The sequence below is a fragment of the Protomyctophum parallelum genome (assembly GCF_964188405.1).
Source record: "Protomyctophum parallelum genome assembly, chromosome: 17".
Classification (NCBI taxonomy): Eukaryota; Metazoa; Chordata; class Actinopteri; order Myctophiformes; family Myctophidae; genus Protomyctophum; species Protomyctophum parallelum.
In genome coordinates, this window is record NC_139719.1 from 4,124,620 (window position 1) to 4,141,785 (window position 17,166).

General features: G+C 43.4%; 1 protein-coding gene across 1 annotated transcript in view; it reads right to left on the reverse strand.

The window, feature by feature from the left end:
• LOC310874472 (protocadherin-15-like) overlaps nucleotides 1-17,166 on the reverse strand; it is a 282,612-nt gene that overhangs the window by 199,792 nt on the left and 65,654 nt on the right. The window contains exons 3-4 of the mRNA XM_083787282.1: nucleotides 11,849-11,863; nucleotides 9,792-9,857 (exon numbers count right to left, since the gene is read on the reverse strand). Coding sequence (XP_083643408.1) covers nucleotides 9,792-9,857; nucleotides 11,849-11,863 — 81 coding nt within the window. The remainder of the gene's footprint in view (nucleotides 1-9,791; nucleotides 9,858-11,848; nucleotides 11,864-17,166) is intronic.

Below are 17,166 nucleotides of genomic sequence, written 5' to 3' on the forward strand. Positions count from 1 at the left end.
TAGAGGTTCACGATGTTTCAGCCGTTGTTGGTCTTCATCAAAGGCCAAAACTACTTGTGAACCTGTAAAATGACAGCGTTTTCAGAATAAAACGAAACACTGTGGAGGAGGACAGGAGACATACAGATAACTTGTCACTGTGTCTTTGGAAAGAAAAAGGAGCAGAGGAAGGAGAGAGAGAGATTAGAAAGGAAGGCTGGCTGGTATGGAAGAATGGAAAGAAGACAGCGAGGCAAGAGGGAAGCACGGGAAGGGAGGTGGCAAGTCGAAGGGAACCGGTGAGGAAAACATAACTGTGGCTGACAGAGACAAAGAATCAACATGGGGGAAAAAAAAGAAAACACAGCCAATATCACAACCAATTTACCGTGTGATATTGTCCCATTCCTCTCAAATGATAAACGTTCTACAGTAGCTTTATCTGTCACGGCAGCAGGAGAAAGAATTTGAGGGCCGTTAAAATAATAACGGCACTATAACTATATCTATTCCAGCTGAAATGACTATGGGTTGTCTCAAGGACCACTGAACGACTCTGAAACGATTACGCCGCAATTGATATCAGATCTGGGGTTTTAGACAAGTGAGCTTGTGTGATTGTTTCTCTCTGCTTCAATCATTGCGTGCCTAGTAGCACGATGTCTGATAGGTGCTAGTGACTTCATAACACGAGGCCCACCACAAACGAGGAACACAAGGGTGTAAATTAGCCCATTCTGACCTGAGATCAGATTCATACGAGGTTTCCGACTGGACACACACTGGTCTGACGAACCCATTCTGACCTGAGATCAGATTCTAAAAATGTCAGTCGCTCTTCGATTTTTTTCAAAAATAGCAGACCTGCCCAGGCCGTAGCGTAACGGTCTGGGCACCGGACTGGTGATCCAGCCTTTACCGCATGTCATCCCCCCATCTCTCTCCCGTTTCCTGTCAGCCTACTATCTGTCCCTTAAAAAATCAATAAAAGGCGTAAGCCGCAAAAAAAATATCTTAAAAAAAAAAAAAAAAAAAAAAAAAAAAAAAAAATAGCAGACCTACAAGCTCGTATCGCGCCACTCGGTGGCGCGATATGAGCTTGTAGATCTGCTATTTTGAAATAGCTAAAGCATAACATGATGCTGACACCAAAATGGGTGCCCGTTCAGAATGGGTTAGTACCCTAGCCGGCCAAACACGATACTTTCGTGAACCAGGGTTTACATTCTCTTTAATCCAAGTTTTAATCTGAACGTGTCGTAGTTAATGTTGCTGACTCATCAACACAGAGTGGGACACTGGCCGCGGCCATTTTGAAGATGCGCACGCATCCACTTGCATTGTAAGCCCTCTCAGAAACGACATTGAGGGGCAGTTTCTGGCCCAGACAAGCGTTTTATACGGCCTGTAGCAGGCGCTGTGATGCGCTTTTTCCACCATCGACCGAGAGAACACAGTAGAAGCCCATTTCATGGCTAATGCAAGCCATTGACAAGGCAATGGAAATGCATAGACGGCCATGTTTACGGGGGGAAGTAATTGTTGTTAAAGTAATAATTTAATTGTCTTAAATAGTATCTCAAAGGAATATGTAGATAGGTAAGAAATGTGTGCAGTTAACGTTAACCCTTTTTGTTAATATTGTTTGGTTTACTCCAAGATTCCATTATAACAGGCTATGTAAAAATCCATAATGCTAGCTGACAGCCTAATAGAGAAGCGCCTGTGTCCATTATGAGAACCCATACTATGATAATAGGAATGCCAATACTAGCCAGGATTGTGAGACAGACACCTAACAGTGTTTATCGTTTATGTGCATCGAGGCAGGGCCATAAGTATGTTCCCTCAGCCCTGTGTTTCCTCAGATTGGGGTTTGGCTTGGTTTTGAGGGAACATACTGTAGAGTGTATAGGGCTGAGGGAACGCTCCCACGGAAGCATTCAGAACAGTTGGTTTATTAAAAGACAGATTCATATTCGGGATATTGTATTGATATTCAAATGACCAACTTCTACTGAATTACAACGACCATCTTTGGGACATTACATGCAGTATATGTAGCATCCACGACACTGTAGGAGAGCATTGACTGTAGTTACTTGACTGTAGTGTAACCAAAAACGTTTTTTCTTTTGCTGCTGGGAGGTGGGAGCCTCTGTGGCACATGTCTGGAATAACAACAGTAATTTCATTTTGCTAAAGGCTAAACACTTTATTATCAGTGGTCAAGCTAGATTAGCAGTGCTTAATATATTCACATTAGTAGACTAATGACACTGGAGCAGTGAGCTAAAGAAAGATCATGGGATTTTATATGCTGCTGTAGTCTAATGATACATTTAGTGGATTGGGGCAATATGATTTGGTGCAAGTGTGTCTCCATTATTGTGTGTGTATGTGTGTGTGTGTGTGTGTGTGTGTGTGTGTGTGTGTGTGTGTGTGTGTGTGTGTGTGTGTGTGTGTGTCTGTGTGTGTCTGTGTGTCTTTGTGTTGCAGTGAGATCAGCGGTGACCACCAGAGCAAGAACTGCTCCATGCTACAGCGCAGTGTATGTTTGTTTTGTGTTTATCATCTATATACATAACTGTCTCTCTCTTACTTACGCTCACACACAAACACATGCAGAAACGCACAGAAACTTTTACAGAAAATTATGAAAATCACAACACTTCTATTTTCTTTCCCTGAGCAAGAATATAACTTGCCATTTTCCAATACCCCCCGTCTCTCACTCTGCTTTTGCCAATACCTTCAACAGCGACGCTCCACTAACCATGTAACACCCATTTACAGCCAAATCTATTCCACAGCAAATCAAATTACACGAATTACATTCATTCATTCTACAGTGTTTTGCATTTTAACTAAAATACACACACACACACACACACACACACACACACCCTCACACACACACACACACACACACACACACACACACACACACACACACACACACACACACACACGCACACACACACACACACACACACACACACACACACACACACACACACACACACACACACACACACACACACACACACACACACACACACACAATGTGCACAAGTGTAAACACATTTAGATGCACATGACCCTCACACTGAGGTTCTTCACACTGTTGCTAGATAGCACATTAAAATGAGTTGCATAATTTTCTAGCTAGAGCACACTACAGAAAATGTGATATGCCTACTGAATGCCACAGGAAAGTAACGTTATGCTTGTATAGTGTGGGGTCTCGCTAGCGACACCCCGCGATGGTAAGTGCGTTGCCAGGGCAACCAGACACGCTGTCAGACAGAAGACGCCTCGGACCGTTAGGCCCGCCCTCGGCCGCGTAGTAGGGAATGTATACGTGCCAAATCTCCTCCTCCGCCAGATTGAGATGATGGAACGACCACACCCAAATCAGCAAGCGGCCACACCCGTCATATAAAAAGGAAGATTCAGTCTGCGTCTGACAGCGGCTGGTTCACACACACGCTCACGGAGGCACGCACAGCAAACCGTCGGGGGGTAAGAAGTCACACACACTTCCACCAAACACCCCTTCATGTGTATAACCCTGCATGTCTTAACTGTCACTCTCCTCTCACCACAGGCTTTTAGGAACGGTCCAGGAAATGTCCGAGGGACAGAGACTATCGGACTGTATGAATAAAATATAGGAACAGGAGTTCCAGTTCCCACGTATCGCGCTGCGGGAGGGGGGCAGCCCCGCCACAACGACGAAGACGCGGAAACTACAAATAATAAGGTCGGAAAAGAAACCTATAATTCTGAGACATTGCATTGAGCCCTGTCTAGGGCAGGGCTCATAATATATACGCCGGATCGGCTGAACGGCTTGTGCTCTCTCGGAGCTGAACCCCCGCTATGGGAGAAGACCCGCTACAGTTAAAGATAAATACCGATGACGTCACGAAGCAAGGCATCGCCGTCACCTCTTATCGTTTATTAGAAACCAAAGCCCTCCAGTGAGGAGCGAGCTATCAGAGACTGTACAAACCTGAGTTGAAATCTAATCTTCTGTTCTCATCCTTCTCCAGGCTGTGGAAGACGCCTGTGAAACAAATACTGCATGGAATATAATTTGGCCGGAACCTATGTGGGGTTTCTCCTGCCTGCTGTATGATTTGCTACTAAACAAATAAAAAGCCGTTTGAAACTGCTGCAATCCCCTGTTCCGCCTGCTCATTGGTCACAGACCTGCCACAATAGCTTCATGCATACACATTTAGCACATGCGTAAGATGTACTTGTGGTGTTTGTACTGTAAAGGTACAAGTTGACAAACAAAGGTTGTTCTTAACCCATTCTGACCTGAGATCAGATTCATACGAGGATTCCGCCGGACACACACTGGTCTGATGAACCCATTCTGACCTGAGATCAGATTCTAAAAATGTCAGTCGCTCTTCGATTTTTCAAAAATAGCAGACCTACAAGCTCATATCGCGCCACTCGGTGGCGCGATATGAGCTTGTAGATCTGCTATTTTTCAATAGCTAAAGCATAACATGATGCCGACACCAAAATGGGTGCCCGGTCAGAATGGGTTAAAAAAGGCTAAGACTGGGGGTAACAGTGGGATTTGTTTTGGAGTGTCGCCTTGTCCAAAGAGCTTTGGGGAGGGTCCTATTTTATTATTATTATTATTATTATTATTTCTGTTATAGAAATCCAATAACTTTCTTTTACATTAGTAACCTTTTCAACTTTAAGGTGCAGGGGTGTTTTACAGTTCAATAACTTTCAGTTACTCCACATAGGATTTCTGGTCACAACCCATTTTCTGACATACTTTGTCCACAACTCTAAAAAGATACTCTGAGCTGAGCACAAATCTCTGCCAGGAGGTATGCCCTAATAATAATATACACCACAATGTGTGTACTCTTCTTTCGGAAGTCCGAGGATCACTCACAGGTTGCGGAAGAGCTCCCTCTATCATAAACACAAAAAAACCCCAAATGACCATCGTCATACAGCAATGGCGGTGTGCGACTTGGATTGAAATTACAAATATATTCGTCAATGCCAGTGAATGAGTTAATGGGGAAAAGAACTGTTCATCAATGACATTGACAACATGGCGCTGTTAACCAGAGCTGAGAAACACAGGCATGTGTATCAAGAGAGGGAGAGTTGTCGTCCCAGTGAAACCGTGATGACAGGACAAGTGTTCTGAATTTCGATGAAGCCAACCCATTCTGACCTGAGATCAGATTCATACGAAGGTTTCCACTGGGACACACACTGGTCTGATGAACCCATTCTGACCTGAGATCAGATTCTAAAAATGTCAGTCGTTCTTCGATTTAAAAAAAATATTTTTCAATAGCTAAAGCATAACATGATGCCGACACCAAAATGGGTGCCCGGTCAGAATGGGTTAATACTATTCATTGCTTAAATATTAATAAAAGCCACAGACCGATTTCCCAAACATTTTCAAAAGTATCAAAAATGTCAGATTTACAAGCTCACAACGCACCATGTAATGGCAGACAGTAAAATTGTTATACTTTGATCTTCCTCAATAGCGTGGATCATTTCGTTTTTAAGATGATTCAAAATGAGTAAGTAAAAAAGAATGGTTTGGCATACTAAATTATTTGTATATTTCAGCCTCTAATAGGCTATCCTCCTGAAAATAATAAATAATAAATATGTATGTGTGTCTACTGAATAACTAACACTTGAAATAAATATTCAAGGGTGATACTGAGCTGAGCTTCAGCTTAATTTAAACCATCCTCCTACGTGCCTTACTTTAAACTGATCACAAGTTGCTTCACAACAGGACAAAAAAGCAAAAAATTGTACTAGAAAGCAACGTATGAAATAAATATATTATAATGTGTATTGATATACTGTAAAAAAAGAAAAAAAGAATACAAAAACACATAGTATACATGCAAAAGTTGCCACCAGTAATAACTAATTAAAATTGTTGTTTTATTGTGCATGTGTGCGTGCATGTGTGCGTGCACGTGTGCATGCATGCGTAAGGCTCTGCGGTCAGTATTCATCCTGCAATCTGCCTATTAGGACTGTCATGATGATATCTTGCATGGAAAGTTCACATTTCGGGCCTGACATTACTAGAGGCAATGTGATGGGGGCGAACCAAATGTTCATCCTCTGGGAAACATGGATGAATGCTGAGAGCTCTGCAGACATTTGAAGATGCAGAGCAAACTCCATTGCAATCCAGTCAGTAGTTGTGGAGATAATAGTACAGTATCTTGTTTGGGAGTAAAGTCTATAGGTTGGCGTAGCCATCCATAGAGCCCCGCTGCTAGAAAGCCTAAAAGCAACATTAGCTTTTAGCTACGTTGATGGATATACAGTGGTGGAACGGTCAGTACTCACATGGGATTAGGGGCCAATGGAGCAGTGCTCTAAATGTGATCACTGTAGCAAAGGGAGTAAGTGATTGAATTCAGAAGGGAGTCATAACGTGTCAATCTTCCAATCTGCTGTTGAAAGATTAAACAATGTGACTGTTGGGGTGACCATCAGCATGGCACTTAACCCATTCTGACCTGAGATCAGATTCATATACGAGGTTTCCGCCGGACACACACTGGTCTGATGAACCCATTCTGACCGGAGATCAGATTCTAAAAATGTCAGTCGTTCTTCGATTCTTTCAAAAATAGCAGACCTACAAGCTCGTATCGCGCCACTCGGTGGCGCGATATGAGCTTGTAGATCTGCTATTTTTAAATAGCTAAAGCATAACATGATGCTGACACCAAAATGGGTGCCCGTTCAGAATGGGTTAACCGAACAGCCCTCCTGCATTACATGTGGGTTGTTTGTTGGCCCACAATGGAAGACTGTGTTTCCACTGGCCCCATACCGTATGTACTGTATGAGTGGAACCTCATGAATGCAAAGCAAAGCGAGTACCGAACAAGCATGCCCGCTCAGCAAAACTCCCGTCCCAAGCCAAACATGAGGAGAATGTTGGTACATCTATCAATAGATGTTGTACACAGTGCATTCAGGTACGGATGAATAGTAATTGTTACTACTGGTATTTTGTTATGTGTAGGCCTATTGTTCAATTTAACTTTTCAATTTTCACCATCTGGCAGGCTTGACTGAAGGGACTGAATGCAAAATGTAGCAGAACTGCATAACCCATATGGTAATTGGACTGGTACCTTTCTAGTATTCTAATCTAACCCATTCACACACACACTGTTACACAACACATGACACACTAATGTGTTGCCTGGCTCAAGGTCCAGGATACTTAAACACAATGCCTCGAGGAGCAGGGGAATTAAGGACACGGGAACCTTGGAGCCCCCTGACGAGAGTCTCCTGAGTCCTGTAACCACCTATATGGTAAATAAGGATGTTACCCATTATACTTACAGTACATTTGGACCTGTCCGGTCCTACTAAAGACATCTAAACCACACGCATGCACACACACACTCACACTCGCACACGCACACGCACACGCACACGCACACGCACACACACACACACACACACACACACACACACACACACACACACACACACACACACACGTACACCAAATCACATTCAGGCATCCCTGAAAACATGTACATGTGGAAGCGTTTATTTACGCTCCTTTGCTTTGTCACTAGCTGGCAAGGCCATCAAACCAGCAGCTACTAATTAGCTAATGAGCACTGAAACAGCTTGAGTTTACAGACAGCAAAAACACAGACAAGGACACACTGGATGACATTTAGCTGATTATGTTCCGTGAATGGGTAGTAGTAGAGTGCTTTCTTTTAAGTTGATTCAAAGAGGAGAGGGACTGTGGCGTGCGCAGACATTTAGAGGGGCATGTGCTCAAGTGAAAAAAAAGGGCACCTTGTGCAGCGCGTGGAACCGGTCGGTTGCCTTAATAGTGTGAGATTTATAGATGTATTTATTCGGGGCATAAATAATATATTAGAAGCTTTTTATCAAGAATGTATCAATATGTCACCAAGGTCCACATACTGTAGGCTACAGTGTACACTGAGCCAAAAAAAAAAATCCCCCCCCCCCCCCGCTCTAGCACCTGCCACCTAGTGTCGATATGTGCACGCCACTGAGAGGGAGGGAAGGAAGAGAAGATTCCCAAAACAGCAATTGACAAAAGACAACTGTCGTATATGGACTCGATAATTCTATAACTATAATCATTCTTTATCAACTACATTTCTGGGCTAAAGTTATTGTTGGAGGCTCTGTCTAGCTGAAAGCAATAGTACTCTTTGCATATCTCATGTTTCTCAAGGCAGCCTGTCTTTGATATCTAAAGTCAAGGAGGTGTCGTTGACCTGTTTTACATGCCTTTTGCTTGCAGGAATTAGCATTCTATTGTCTCAACAACAGAGGGCAGTTGATTAAATCAGACGTCACTATATATGCATCCCCACTGTTGATATGTAAAATGTGTGAAACACCTATGTTGGACGGAACTTTGTATATAATGTCTGTGTTTGCAATGTAAAAGGGAAGTCTTATAGGAGGCTAGCCACCGAGAGTGGTTAGGCTGTCCTGCTCCCGTGGGCCAGCTCGCCTGGTCCACGGGGAAGCTCTGCTGTGTTCTTGGTCTGACTGCAATAAATACAATCCATGGATCTTCAGTTCACATCTCTCTGCCTGTGTTTTTCCCTCCGATCGTCTGAGACTTTGATGCAGACTCTTCGTCCTTATTTGTCTATTTTTAGTCCAGTTTAGTGAGTGTATAGGTAGGAATTACACGACACAACCTCTTTCAGATTTAAGTAAACCAAAAATGAAAAACAAAGTCACATAGACGAATATCAAGTCATGTAAATATGAATCATCACATAACCAATATGCTATGTTATATTATGTTATTTACCCTGGGTTTAAGTGTAGTGATAAAAGCACCAGGAGGATGATAAGCTAGTCTATATCAGCTCAATGATCTGCTCATTGGTCAGCTGTAAGTTAAGCTAGAACCCTACCACGGCATGGACTCAGCATGCCAGACATGGACACTTAAACCCATTTAGACACCCAGGGGTCTAGCACATTCTGACCTGAGATCAGATTCATACGAGGTTTCCACTGGACACACACTGGTCTGATTAACCCATTCTGACCTGAGATCAGATTCTAAAAATGTCAGTCGTTCTTCGATCTTTCAAAAATAGCAGATCTACAAGCTCGTAGCACGCCACTCGGTGGCGCGCTATGAGCTTGTAGATCTGCTATTTTTCTCTGCTATTTTTTTAACACCAAAATGGGTTCCCGTTCAGAATGGGCTAGACATGGCCCCCTCCTTGTTTCCCTCTATACACCAAATATACTCACTGAGAAGAATAGCAGATCTACAGAGAATAGTCGATCTACAAGCCCAAGCCAAATGTGTTGTGAGCTTGTAGATCTGCTCTTTTGGAGAATGCTGGCCTATCTTCACCTGTTATGACATACCCAGAGAGTAGGGATGCAAGGGTCCATGTGGTTAAATGCTCGTTGTCTTTGTGACGTAATAAGGCTATGGATCAGTTACAGAGAGTATACCTCCTACAGCTTGGACTGATACACAAACCCTGAGTTGGATAGCCTCCGGCAATGTGGATGTGAAACAAACTGATCAATTGTGGAGTCATTTGAAATACACAGATGGCAGAAACAGTTTTCCATCAACAGTAACCAGTGTTGTGCTTCATTTTCAGTAATCTGGCTCAAGTTTAACAAAACAGTTTCCAACGAAATCCTGGATAACTAGAAAGGAACAGGATGAAATTAATGCAATAGAATGCAAAGGGATGAAAGTACATTACCATTGGGACTCTCTTCATCTATGGCAACGATGGTGGCAGGAGGACCAGACCGAGAGAGCTTACATTCTGTACAGAGGGAAATGAAAACACAAGCAACATTACAAAGCAAATCACTGACTAATTCCATTATACCTTACCCCCAGTTTTGCAGTCATGGAAAAGTCATGGAAAATTACAATATAACTAAATTGTCCTGGGAAAGCAAAAAAAAAATATGTTGGTCTCTGGGGAAATATTGTACAACGGACAGAGACGATACACGTTTCATCCATACCAATGTTTCATCCCTGCAGTTTAATGTTACAACGCAGTATTATCAAATATGAACATATGATACTGACTTCATATCAATATACTCGTGGGTCGCATTGAGTGTGAATCCTGAAAGTCTTTTGTCAGCTTGTCAGCTTTGTCAGCTTTTGGCAAATAGACGCTATGTGGGTTTGAAATGAGGGCTCTTGTGGAACATGTGACTGACCTACAGGAGCTCTGTGTTGCAGCAAAGGAGAAATGCATGGACGAGAGGACATTCATTAATTCATTCATTAACAAATTGAAGCAAGCATGCATGCACTCCTCATTCCGCCAGGGAGAGCAAATCCAGTCTGAAATATAATTCGTATAATTACATGTATTTGTATGTTATTGTACAGCTCAATTTTAACTTGTGAAATTCTATAACGGCTTAAGCCCTATATAGTTGACCGGAGTCCCCTATAGGTCTAGACTAGGCCTCCCTCCTGTTCAGAATCACTTTATTGTCATTGCATGCAAAGTGTCAGTGCAAACAAAATTAATAGGGCTTTGTGCTCTGTTGGCAGCTCAATAAAAGCACAAGACACAGACACAACACACAGTTAAAACAATAAAATAATATAATAAAAGTGTTTGCCATATACTGCTATACTGTTTTCCCTCAAAACTAAATATCTTCTGCAAAAATAGACGATTTTGCATTGTCTATTTTTGAGTGGTGCAACCACTCCTACAACCAGCAATGTCCGTGTCTACCTGTGTGTCTACCTATGTGGCCATGAGCATGAGTATATGCCTATTAGTACCAGTAGGGGCGCTGTGCCAGAAACAGAGAGAGAGATAGTGCTGCTCTGTTGCCTGCTAATGAGAGAGAGAGAGAGAGAGAGAGAGAGAGAGAGGAGGAGGAGGAGGAGGAGGGGGGAGAGGGGAGTTGCACCACTCAGTTCACACGGGTGTGATTTTTACAGAATGTTCGCTCCCCACAATATTGAAAATGAGGTGACAAGACTAGTAGAGACAGATCCTGGATCAGATATAACATTTAGAATAACCTAATACCTATAGGACACTTAGACAGAAGCCATTGTGTGTTTTATAGGGCTATGGCGACGTGAGCCCCACAGTCCCCACTGCATATTAAAATAAAACTCAGTTGGATGTAATGTAAATTCAGTTATAGGGTGGAATTTCCCCTTCAACAGCATCAACTGTGCGAGTTACATAATAGAAAGGAGACGAATATGTATAGGAGAGAGAAATATAAAAGAATAATGGAAGAAATGGAAGCGCTGAAAAAACACACACACAATTGTGTTGATAAGCTGCAACCTTTGTGTGGGGAGCTGGTGAGAGGTAGAGAACTGTGGAAATAATGGTGGGTGGAGGACTAGAATGGCCCCTGGTCAGAGATGAAGGATCATGAAGAGGAGATATGTAGCGGAAGACTAGGCAAAGTGTTAGCGACACAAAAGGACAGACCAAGGAAGACAGCTCTGGTGGTCAATGACAAATGTAATCCTCATTCCTCACTAACAGCACTGCAGGGTTACCGGGGGTTAGTTAATAAAGTAGCCCAGTCACTGAACACACAGTTAACTGAGAGAGAGAAGCAGGGAGGGAGAGGAGAGGAGCATCAGAAAGTGGGAGGAATAAGAATAGAAACAAGTTAAGGAACAGACAGAAAGCGACAGACAGGAAAGATACAGGACCAGAGAGAGAGAGAGAGAGAGAGAGAGAGAGAGAGAGAGAGAGAGAGAGAGAGAGAGAAGAAGGGGGGGGGGGCAGAAAAAGACTGTTCTTACCGTCATATTGCCAATCTGCAGTCAGAGACAGAGCAAGATAAGGAGAAAAAAGAAAAAGAAAAATCAGAGTCAGAACCACATTGGATTCAGACAACACAAGCATCAGGAGAAACACATGGATGATGAAAACAAGAGAAGGAAAATATTTATTCTGTAGAAAGCCTTGCTCAATGAATATGATGTTCTCAACTGAAACAAATTAGAACGTGGAAGCATAGAATAATTCTATGGGCTCACAACGTGATTTGATTGAGCTGGCAAATCTGCTATTTTGTAATCATTTAAAATATTTTTGCCAAAAGGTTGCGCCTTTTGTGAGGCGCAATCTTATCATCGTACATCATCATACATCATCTCATTCCGACGTCTTCAATTTGTGTTACGCAATGTTTGTGTTTACACCAGGGGGGCAGTCAGACAGATATTTTGTGAAGCCACTGAGGAAATCGGGATTTCCTGAAAGTTCATATAATGGCCTGTTGTGGCCCTGTCATTGGACCCAGAAAAACCCATAGCCCCATAGAAGTCCATGTATTTGGGCCCAACTTCACCTAGACTGTATTACCTTAATAAACATGGTCATGAATACTTTCTGCTTCCAGTCACTAGTTTAAAGTCTCATTTCTAATGTCATAATATTCTTTTTGGAAAATTATGGTCCCATTTATTTAAAAAATGACCATAAAGTCGCGCATGTTCTGAGGGGCGTGGCTACCGTTACAGTCTATGATCGGGATTCCCCACCCACTCGAGTCAAAATAAAAACCAACGGAGAAGAAGAGGGGAAGTCCCGCCTCGTTGTCTGGGCCAGCCAATGGCCAGCTGGGCTAAAACGGATCTAGAAAGATAGCGACTTACAATACAAGGACTGACAGGCTTCATTTTACGTTCATGTTAGACCCGGAGAATGCTTTGTCCATATTTTTTACAGTCTATGGTTTACACAAACACAAAAAAGTGTCCATTCATTAACAATGGGCTTTAATGTTTGTGTAGGACAATGCGTTTTTGAGGGGCGCCCCTCAATTTTTTTTTAAATCACACCCGTGTGAAGTGGGGGCGCTAATATGATAAAGTCTAACTTATGTTATGTACTGCCAACACAAACGCCATTAACAATAAAGAGACAATATGACGTAATGAGGCACATAATGACGTACATTTTCCCTTCATTGTCAATGGCGTTTACAAAACAAGCATTGTCATAATAGTTCAATGTTTGTTTTGTAAACGCCATTGACAATGAAGGGGAAATTTAGTATGGGCGAAATACCCTAAAAGTACCCTAAAGATGTGGCATAGGAGTGAGAGTGAGCCGTGACCCGTTCCACATTTTGTGATGTCAGTGTTCTCCACTGTGTTCTCCCGTGGAGGGGAGGCGGGCACATAGGTTTCGGTTCGGCTTCGGTTTCCAGTGCTAGTTTGAATCCGCCCCTCTAGTCCATGAAAAGCTTGGGTTATTTCAGTCTAGGCTCTGGCTTGCTTGTAATCTATAGGACTTTGATGGACAGAGGGACAAAACGTTCTTAAAGCAGTTGAGCTGCATTGGGGGACTCTGAAGCCTGAGGGAAGAAGCTGCTACTCAGCGTGGAGGACATGGGTGGGATCTGAAATAATCTTCAGAGCCTTTCTGATGATAGTTTCATCACAGACAGACAGCCTGTCAGGTGTAAAGAAGCAACTTGGTCACTCAGGCATGAAGGAAGCATGAGTTCAAGTCCGTTGCTCTCCCCATATATGGGACTAGGTTGGCGGAGGGTGTGTAGAGCCCAGGATCACATTAGATGATTGACACAGGGGTGAAAAATGGGTTACACAATTGTGGGATAAAATATATATAAAAAAAAAGACAGTCAACAGTCCACAGACATGCAGTTGCACACACAAGCACGAACGGGATACACACACACACACACACACACACACACACACACACACACAAACACAGTGCCGTTGCTGTCGTGGAGAACCCTTGTATCTCCATATGACAGTTGTAGGACAGACGACAGCCGAGGTTTCAAGAACAGAGTTAAATCTGCAATTTTCACTACTTTTGAAACCTTTTAAAGATTTTCTGAAAATCAAAACAGCCTCACTTTCTATCTTTGTGGAGATATTCATGTAGGCTACTGTGGATTACAGTACAGTGTCTGTACTGTCAATACTATTATTTTTTGTAGTGATGCACGATATAATCGGTAGCATATCGAAATCGCCCATATCGGCCATATACAAATGCCATATCGTTATCGGATCGCTCTCTAAATAATCCAGATTATTTTCACAGATATTGATGACGCAATAATAATGTGACCATCTGTTGCTTTTGTTTTGTGTATTTCTTTTTTTTATACATTTTTATCCCACGATTTTGTAACCCATTTTTTTCACCCAGTGTCAATTATCTAATGTAATTCTGGGGACTACACTTCCTCTGCCAACCTGGGGGGGGGGGCAGCGGACTGACCTAATGCTTCCTTCTATGCATGAGGAGTCCAAGCTGCTCCTTTACACCTGACAGGGGGGAGTTTCCCCGGCCGGACGTAGCGCGTGGAAGGAACACATTATTCCAACCAGTTCCTTTCCCCTCCATCAGGCTGGCCAGGGGGAGGTTTGTTTTGTGTTTGAAGGCAGCATAATCCGTATAATATCGGAATCGGTCAGTATCGGTATCGTCAGATATGACCCTGCAAATAATCGGAGATCGCATAATTTTTTGAGTTCTTTCATTGCCAGGTATGTTTACAGTACATTATGAGGAATTTGAGGCTGATAGACGAAGCTTCAGCAAATGTTACTGATGTTGATGGAACTCCATCTGCCACTACTATGATCTACAACGGTCATTGGACAAGTCTGTCCTTTGATATGGATGGATGGCTCAACTCACCAATATCCCTGTTAACACCCCGAGCGGCGAGGACGGAGTTCTCCGTTCAATCAATTAGTAATGCCCAACGCTCAGGACGGAGATTGATGAAAGGACAGAGATTTACTTGCTTACTTGCTACTCAAAGAGGGCGGTCACATTTTCCTCTCTCTCCCTCCCTATCTGTATTCCCTGCTTGCTTCTGCTCGTGTCTCTCTACACCGTCAAATCTCTCGCCAAACATGGAATTAATTAGTTGGTCCCTGAGCGCATTTGACAAAATAAAATCTGAAAGACATGCCGGAGCTAGCGAGGCGGTTTGCCCAGCTGGGACATTTTCAGCTGGTTATGTTAAAGATCCCTTTTATGAAAAATGGGGAATCTTGTGCTTAAGTGTACTCAGCGTGGAAGATGTGGATTCAATGGATCATCAATGGATTTATGGTGGCAGGCTGGGTTCTATTGGGCCTGGGCCTGACCTACCGGAAGACTTCGAGAGGAGCAGATGAGGGTGCTCCAGCTTATGCTGCTCCACCTCCGTGGGGGAACGACCTGTGCAGAGTGGTGGGATCTCAGACTGCGGCACTAGTGGAGCTTAATCGGAAGACTTTCTGAAAGACTCGTTGTCCAAGACCGGAAAATGGACATCACCCTGGAACGTTTGACCTCGCTGCAAGGAACCTTACCGCGAGCGCAACTGAGAGGAGAGGATGAATAAAGTTCGTCTCCTCGCAAAAAATCCTGATTAACCGGCCATTAAACTGGCTTCCCTTACAGATGAAAAAGACAGTGGAGAGAAATCACGCGCACCCTACCCACCCCCCCCAACCCCCACCCGCGCTGTTCTGGCTGTGCTTTACTTTTTTCCTACGCGCACGCAGGCCCTCCATCCAGAAGGGTGGCGTGTGGGTAGTGTTTTTTTTTTTTGTTGCCCAGACCTACAACCCGCCCTGCCCCCCCACCCAAGTGCATTCTGTGCCTGCACGATACAATGACAATTGTAATGTGATGTGATGTATGCCCCCCCCCCTCCCTCTCTGTCAACACCCCCACCCCAACCCTGCCTCCCTCCCCCGTTTTCTCCTTCTTTTTCTTTGATGTTGCAAGAAAGATGTATTTTTGGCGCTGCTCTGCGGCGACATGGGCATAAGGGCTATACGCTTGCATGCGGGCCCTTTGTCTGAGACAAATGTCTTCCTCGGGAGACAAATAATAAAGAACCTTGAGAACCGACCTTGAGAACCCATATTGATATCAAAACCGATGGCATCGCTCCACAGGCAGGGAGCGTCTGTTGCACGACATTAAATATGAAGTATTTCCCGGTGGGACGTCATCGAAAATGTTCCCCCCCCCCCCATTTTAGCCGACGAGACAGAAAATCTTAAAGGTATTATGACATGATTTATAACATAATTTTAACAACATTAAAAGTCTTGGCCATGGTCCTTCAAACGTGTCTAAAACGTTTGAACACTCAACTCCACTCCAGTATTTCTTGACACAAGTTTTTGTGCAGGTGTAAAGTTCATCCTGAGAAGCCATGGAAAAACACATTATTTTAGCCTGTAGATGTCGGTAATTCCCCCTTTCCTGTCAACCCAAGATGCGCTTCTTTGACAACGTGGTAGGAACGTCGTCAAAAATAAAAGAGTCATCTAGGCCAGTTGGTATCCAGTGTAAGTTGGTATCCACAGCCAACAACAGAGCAGATTGATTTTTCTCTAGAAGCCATTATTAGTAAGTATTACAAAGAAACAAAGTCGCGGTCACAATGAGGAAGCGAGAAGAGAGGGTAGGCACTAGGCAGGGAGCAGAGGGGAGGGGGCGGAGGTTTAGCGGAGATCTACGTATATCTCTGCCGTCCAACCAGATGAGACATTTTTGCATAAGTATTCACAAAAGTCCAGACAGCAGAGAATACACTGAATGTTCAAATTTCGTTTTTTTTGGTGAAATTGATGTCAAGAAAAGCCAAAAAAGCCAAAAAATCTACAAAAATGTGTTTTAAATGTCACAATCCCTTTAAAACAGGAATAACTCTTGATCTAAATCATTCCGTCCAATTCTAAGCAAAGATTATGCCCATCGCGGTCCCGTCGCTAGTCGCGTTAGAATTACTCATACCTCCCGTTGTTGTCGTTCGCCAGTGTTTTGGCTACATCAAGCTACTTCAGCTATACATCCGGGATAGCGCCTGGTCCGTCGCTAAATGTGCTCCGCTGCTATAACCCATTCTGACCTGAGATCAGATTCATACGAGGTTTCCGCCGGACACACACTGGTCCTGATGAACCCATTCTGACCTGAGATCAGATTCTAAAAATGTCAGTCGCTCTTCGATTTAAAAAAAATAGCAGACCTACAAGCTCGTAGAGCTTGTAGATCTGCTATTTTTAAATAGCTAAAGCACAACATGATGCCGACACCAAAATGGGTGCCCGGTCAG